Source organism: Colobus angolensis, unplaced genomic scaffold (genome assembly GCF_000951035.1).
Source record: "Colobus angolensis palliatus isolate OR3802 unplaced genomic scaffold, Cang.pa_1.0 Scaffold8, whole genome shotgun sequence".
NCBI lineage: Eukaryota > Metazoa > Chordata > Mammalia > Primates > Cercopithecidae > Colobus > Colobus angolensis.
In genome coordinates this window covers 9,376,045-9,383,102 of record NW_012121820.1, presented here as the reverse complement: position 1 = coordinate 9,383,102, position 7,058 = coordinate 9,376,045, and the positions used below count along the sequence as shown (strand labels likewise).

Sequence of the window (7,058 nt, the reverse complement as noted above, 5' to 3'; positions counted from 1 at the left end):
AGTTAATGCTACTATTAGGCTTGATTGGAGAGAGGGGAATCAAGGTGGCTTTAAGGGTGACTACCCCAACAGCAAGGGGCTCAGTTTGAAAGGCTTAAGGAGACAGTCTGGGAGAGAAGAGGGGACATCTTATCACAGGGCGTGGAACTGTGCCTTTGTGGATGGAGGTGACAGGATTTCTAACCCTTCCCAGCATTGTCACAGCAAAGGCCATAGAATGACAAAGCTGGAAACTGAAAAGTGCTGCAAAGGGGAGAGAAAAAGGAAACCGATTTCAAGGGCAGTTCAACAGGCCCAGGTATGGTTTGGTTTAGTTCAGTTGGTGATGCAGGTAACAGGAGGGAGGAGCCACAGCCATGCCACCCTTTAATAAGGGTGATTTTGCAAACAGGTTGGCTTTTTGCCATCAGAGGGAGGCATTTTACTTCACTTCTGAATTATCATAATCTTGTCCGAAAGGTACAGATGCCCTAGGCCACAGCAGAGTGATCAATGCACTCAGCACACGACCCTGAAGCACACTATTCAGCCTATTCCACTGATACGTGGTCAGGGAAGTTTCGGTGAAAGAACGCATTCTGCAAAATTACCCTGATTCACCTTATAATTCATCAGGTTGTTACTAAAATGCCTGCTTTCTGGTTTGATTATCTTATTTATTTACAGAAATGGAGTTCTCACTATGTTGCCCAGGCTGGTCTCAAACTCCTGGGCTCCAGTAATCCTCCTACCTCAGCCTCCCAAAGTGCCAGGATTCCAGGTGTAAGCCACTACACCCAGCCCAGGTTTCATTGCTAACAATGAAAACAGCCCCATGAGGTGGAATTTAAGATCATAATCCCAGAGTTTAGTTTATAACAAGTACATTAGTGTTCTAAACCAACCAACCAACCAACAAACCCTCAAAACAACCTACGTGTGCCAGAGTGTAGCATTGGTGGTGTGAGTTATTTTCAGGAGTTTCATCAACAAAGAACAAATGCCATAGTTCTTATCAAAAACTGTAAAAGATTCGCTCAAAACAAAACAGAAAAAAAGTAATCTTATTGCTCCAAAAAACCAGCATATAGTAATTGAAACACGGACAGACAATGATCATAACCCACTACATACAAATCATCCAATACTTGGTCGGAGAGGCACTGCATCTAAAAGGGCCTGTTTTGGTGGCTAATCACAAGTCATAAACATTTCATGGATGAAACAAATATTACAACCAGAGAGTGTCCTTCAGGCACCAGGGTGTTTTTATAAAGAACGCTGCCTGAGCTGGGCGCAGTGGCTCACGCCTGTAATCCCAACACTTTGGGAGGCCGAGGCGGGGTCAGGAGTTTGAGACCAGCCTGACCAACATGGAGAAACCCTGTCTCTACTAAAAATACAAAATTAGCTGGACATGGTGACACATGCCTGTAATCCCAGTTACTCGGGAGGCTGAGGCAGGAGAATCGCTTGAACCCAGGAGGCGGAGGTTGTAGTGAGCTGAGATCGGGCCATTGTACTCCAGCCTGGGCAACAAGAGCAAAACTCCGTCTCAAAAAAAAAAAAGAACCCTGCCTGAAACAGATGCCTATGCAAAATTGACCAGTGGGAAATACTGTTTTGTTTTGATTTTTCTTTCTTGAGATGGAGTCTTGCTCTGTCACCCAGGCTGGAATGCAGTGGTGCAATCTTGGCTCACTGCAACCTCCATCTCCTAGGTCCAAGCAATTCTCCTATCTCAGCCTCCTAAGTAGCTGGGACTACCGGTGCCTGCCGCCACACCCAGCTAATTTTCGTATTTTTAGAAGAGATGAGGTTCACCATGTTGGTCAGGCTGGTCTCGAACTCCTGATCTCAGGTGATCCACCTGCCTCAGCCTCCCAAAGTGCAGGGATAACAGGTGTGAGCCACCATGCCCGGCCGGAAAATACTGTTAAGTAACAGCAGTAAGAGCCATGAAAATCTAAAGACTACTAGAACCAGGGAGAAGGCAGCAAAGGAGTCCCAAGGCTCTGGGCTCCCCTTGAGCCACACCACAGAGGTTTTCCTTAGCTCCCCACTCCAAGGACAAAAGGAGTGTTCCAGATAAAGAGTGTTACCAGGAACAAAAAGTGCCTAACTGGGAATGGTGGTGCTTGCAACACTGGTGATGTTGCCAAGAATAGTCTGAGGACTAAACTCACTCCCCAGACTTCAGCGCTACCCACCAAAACTGCCTGGTACACTTTCCCTCTGAAGTAGGATCAATAATTTAGCCAAATAACTAAGCAAAATATATATTTGAAAAATAGATTAGCCATTGTCCTTCTGTCCCCACCCTGTTACTCTTTTATTTCTTGTAACTATCTTGCTTCAAATTCAAACTACAGCTCTGGGGAGGAAGTCCTGGGGAAAAGGCTTTCGGATACCAAAACCCGTATGTCCCGTACCAGCCCAGCAAACCGAACAAGGTGCCGAACACCTTCTGGGACAGGTTATGGAAATAAACAGCTGTGCACAGAAACATCAACACCCAGATGAAAGTCAGAATGCCCAGGGCCACAACCAGGGTGGTGATGGCGGTGTGGAGGCAGTGGCTTCGGTCCGTCTTCACCTCATGCAGCACGGACATCTCTTCAACAATCATGAGGGCGCAGAAGGTCAGCAGGAAGGAGTGACCTGAGATGTCAAAGCCATGCCAAAAGCCCCCTTCCTGGTGGCACTGCTGCTTGCTCTGGTGTTCCTTTCTGACCCCCTCCAGGGCCGGGGACTGGTAGCAGCTGCCTGTGTAGTGTTCGATGTTGGAGAAGATGGAGGTGCAGATGTACCAGATGGCCGTGCCCACAAGCAGGGTGCTCAGCCGCCGCAGGACCAGGCCAGCCTTGCCGGTCAGATGGTAGTTGGTGAGGGCAATGAAAGGCAGGAGGAGACAGAACGTCCAGGCCCAGGCCATTTTGACAAAATACCTGACAGAGGAGGAAAGCGGAAGTGAAGAGAGGGAACACGGCGGAGAGGACACCATGTCAGGACTCAGGTCTCTAGACTGCCAGGGGAGGGAAGATGAGAAAACCGATCAAAGCTACAGATCATAGCAACAATCATGCTTTAAGTACTTACCATATACTTCACTTACTAAGTACTTCATTTATTTATTTATTTATTTTATTTTTTATTTTTTTTTGAGACACAGTCTCGCTCTGTCACTCAGGCTGGGGTGCAGTGGCGCAATCTCGGCTCACTGCAACCTCCACCTCCCAGGTTCAAGCGATCCTCCTGCCTCAGCCTCCCGAGTAGCTGGGACTACAGGTGCGCATCACTCCGCCTGGCTAATTTTTGTATTTTTAGTAGAGATGGGGTTTCACCTGTTGGCCAGGCTGGTCTCGAACTCCTGGCCTCAAATGATCCGGCCACCTCGGCCTCCCAAAGTGCTGGGATTACAGGCATGAGCCACCGCGCCCAGCCCTCCCCTCCTCCCCTCCTCCCCTACCCTACCCCTGTGTAAGTACTTTAAATGTATTAACCAGGTAATCCATTCACCACTCTATGAGTTAAGTACTGTTATTATCTGCCTTTAACAGAGAAGAAAACAGACAGAGGGAAGCGCTCCACCCAAAGTGGAGGAGCCGGATTCAAATCCAGGATCTGTGGTGTCAAGCACTATGTTATTTACTTAGGAAAATAATAAAAATACATAATAATAATTAAGCATCTAATGCCAGGAGCTTTCACACACATTCACTTTCCCATAGAGCACTCACATTTACCCTGGGAGGAAGGTGCCATTATTCCATTTTATAGACAAGAAATCTAAGGCTCAGGAAAGTTCAGTACCTTGCCAGGGTCACGCTCACACAACCAGCATGCACAGATTAAACCACAGTTTAGACAGCCCCCAAGCTCATGCTGTTTCTCCCATACCATATGTGGTTTTTTAATTTTAATTTTTATTTTTTAGACAGGGTCTCACTCTGTCGCCTAGGCTTGCGTGTAGTGGCACAATCACACCTCACTACAGCCTCAAACTCCTGGGCCCAAGCAATCCTCCTGCCTCGGCCTCACAAATAGCTGGGACTACAGGTGTGTGCCAATGGCCTGGCTAATTTTTTTTTAATTATTATTTTTGTGGAGATGGGGCCTTGCTATGTTGCCCACGCTGGTCTTGAACTCTAGGCCTCAAGCAATTATCCTGCCTCAACCTTCCAAAGTGCTGGGATTACAGGTATGAGCCACTACACCCAGCCTGGTTCTTTCCTAATGGCAGAAACAGTCTTAAAACAATGAGCTTTACTTTAAGCCAAAGACACGGGTTCAAATCTTGACACTTACTTATTATACCTCCTACCTCTCCAGCCCTCAGTTTCTTCAGCTATTAAACAGAGCTGGGAGGAACAAATGATTTTTAAGATCCCTTCTATATCCCAGGATTCACTAGTTCCCTCTCATTAATCAGCATAGAGGCTTAGAACAAAACTCTAGGATCCATGACTACCTCCAAACAACAGGGGTGTGTTGTCAGCCAGGCCACTTGGCTCCCAGCTCACCTAGGCCAGAGGAAGCAGCAGCTGCCTTGTCCGCCTCCCGGTGCTTACAAAGGGCGGCTGACCTAAACCCAGGACAGAGACTTGGGGCCACTACCACTCTCCTGATCTATTCTTAGCCCAGCCTCTCAGGGTGGGTGAGGAAGGAAGGTGGGCCAAGGACAGAAGGACTCTTTTCTAGGTTCCAATGGCTTCTCAGGCACCACCCCCGGGCCTGTCACTAAAATCTTCACTGGGACTGATAAGGAAGATCTTGCCAGAGCCAAGACCCGTCAGGCATTTGAGGAAGCTGCCTGTGAAAGGAACCAGAGTTTTAAGCAGATAACCAAAGTTGGGCTGACTTTCAGGACACGCCGGAGACACTTATTCTGGAAAACACTTAGGTTCACATCAAGAGAGCAGTTTTATATTTCAGAGTTTCCCTTTATGACTGCAACAAAGTTTTTGTGCAATAAGCTTTCTAACCGGGAGTTGTGAAAAAAGCAAGCAAGCAAGCAAAGAAGTGGATGGGTGAAGTTAAGGAGATGTCTCAAAGCGCCCAGCTGGGATTGCTTTTCTGGGCAACTGCCATGCATTCTGAGTGGCTGAGATGATCCAAGGAAATCCAGGGGAAAGGGCACAGATTAGGGGGTTCCACTCCTCTGTGACTATCTCGGAGCGGGGGGTGTGCCTGTCACAGGCTGGGGCGAGGCTCTTCCACCGGTCGTAATGGGATTCTGCCACACTCTGGGGGAATCTGATCTGACGCAGGGTGGGGTCTGTGCAGGGTCTGACACAGGCAGGCAGGACAGAGGTGAGGTGGCATCTCCCAAACAGGGCAGGGATCAGCTCCTAACTCCAAGGGGAGGCGGGGGAGTGTCGACATGGGCTGGTTCGTCCCCACCCCATTCCACATCCCTACACACAGAGAGACACACGACCCCGCTTGTCACCACCTGCCCAGTCAAGCTCAGGCTGCCCAAAGTGGGTCTGCAAACACGAACTGCTAGTGACACCAGCTACCCCGGGGCCTCCCAGGCGTGACACGCGTACAGATGCTGCTGTCACGGCTAGGAGGAGGACCTCCCTCCAATGACTCGTCCACCACGGCAGGTAGCACCGGCTTCTCTGGGCGAGGCGACAGCGGGCCGGCTCTGGCGGGGACAGCAGAGGATCGGGGTGCACTCACACGTTGAGGACGTTGCGCTTGTTGCTGAGGTAGCTCTCGGGCAGCGGGGACAACTCCTTGAGGAGGGAGCCCGCCAGCATGGAGGCCACCAGGGCCCAGGGCAGGTAGCGCCGAACAGCCGCGCGCACCAGCGTCCCCCTCAGCAACCACTCGCAGCGCTCCAGATGCTCCATGCCCGATCTCGTCGGCCACCGTCCTCCTCTCCGTGCCCTCTCGGCCACCGTATCGCCCTTCGCCCGGACCTGCGCCTCCACCTCCCTTCGAGCGCATGCGCACCGCCCGCGAGTCCCACCCCTTAAGGCGTGTTTGGGCTCCGGAGCCCACGCGCCCCCCCTGGTGGCCGCTGCTGCTTCAGGCCCCTGCTGGTCCCCGAACTCCTCAGCTCCTCTCCTCTGCACTCTCCCGGCCGCTCCCAGTCTCCGAGCCTCCGCGTCTTGCTCTTGTCTGGGAAAAAGCGCTTGTGAAAGTATTTGCTGGAGGCTGGAGGAGGATAAATGTAGCCCTGGAGAATTGGAGCAGTAGTCACAACATCATTTGGTCTTTCTTGGAGCCTCGGAGACGTCTTAGCCTTAGTTTTCTCATCTGTAAAATGCCAGAGACAAGAGATCAACCTTTCCCAAAAGCTAGTTTATGAACTCAGGGGTTCATTACGTTGGTACAGGTAGAGGCACATGAGATGAAGTTTCCTTAGGAATAATTATTGTATTTATTTATTTATTTATTGTTTAGTTAATTAGAGAGGGGGTACCTCTCTGTCGCCCAGGCTGGAGTGCAATGGCACCGTCACAGCTCACTACAACCTCAAATTTCTGGGCTCAAGCAATCCTCCCACCTCAGCCTCCCGAGTAGCTGGGACCACAGGCGGGCACCACCACACCTGGCTAATTTTTTTAAATTTTTATTTCAGTAGAGACAGGGTTTTGCTTCATTGTCCGGGCTTCTCTCAAACTCCTGGGCTCAAGCGATCCTCCTGCCTCGGCTTCCTAAAATGCTGCAGTTACAAGTGTGAGCCACCACGCTCTGCAATTATTAAATTTATTTATTTATTTATTTTGAGACATAGTCTCGCTCTGTTGCCCAGGCTGGGATGCAGTGGCACGATCTCATCTCGCTGCAGGTCTCTGCCTCCCGATTCAAGCGATTCTCCTGCCTCAGCCTCCTGAGTAGCTAGGATTACAGGCATGCGCCACCACGCCCGGCTAAATTTCTTTTATTTTTAGTAGAGATGGAGTTTCACCATATTGGCCAGGCTGACCAACTCCTGACCTCAAGTGATCTGTCCTCTGCAAATCCTGACCTCAAGTGATCTGCCAGCCTTGGCCTCCCAAAGTGCTGAGATTACAGGCATGAGCCACCTCGCCTGGTGCAATTGTTACATTTAAAGTTTAAAT

At 50.0% G+C, this 7,058-nt stretch overlaps 1 protein-coding gene across 1 annotated transcript; it reads right to left on the bottom strand.

Annotated features, from left to right (window-relative positions):
- Positions 1 to 2,242: 2,242 nt before the first annotated feature.
- On the bottom strand, positions 2,243 to 5,937 carry FITM2 (fat storage-inducing transmembrane protein 2). The gene is made up of 2 exons (XM_011929006.1): positions 5,668 to 5,937; positions 2,243 to 2,927 (listed from the first exon to the last, which is right to left on the bottom strand). The coding sequence occupies exons 1-2, from the start codon at positions 5,838 to 5,840 to the stop codon at positions 2,312 to 2,314; spliced, it is 789 nt and encodes a 262-aa protein (XP_011784396.1). The 5' UTR covers positions 5,841 to 5,937; the 3' UTR covers positions 2,243 to 2,311.
- Between the last annotated feature and the right edge of the window lie 1,121 nt (positions 5,938 to 7,058).

Bases quoted from the DNA above. Each gene is read 5' to 3' on its own strand.
- FITM2 (XM_011929006.1), bottom strand. From the start codon at position 5,840: ATGGAGCATCTGGAGCGCTGCGAGTGGTTGCTGAGGGGGACGCTGGTG. The intron at 2,928-5,667 runs GTGAGTGCACCC...CTCCTCTGTCAG, and splicing joins AAGCGCAACGTCCTCAACGT to GTATTTTGTCAAAATGGCCT.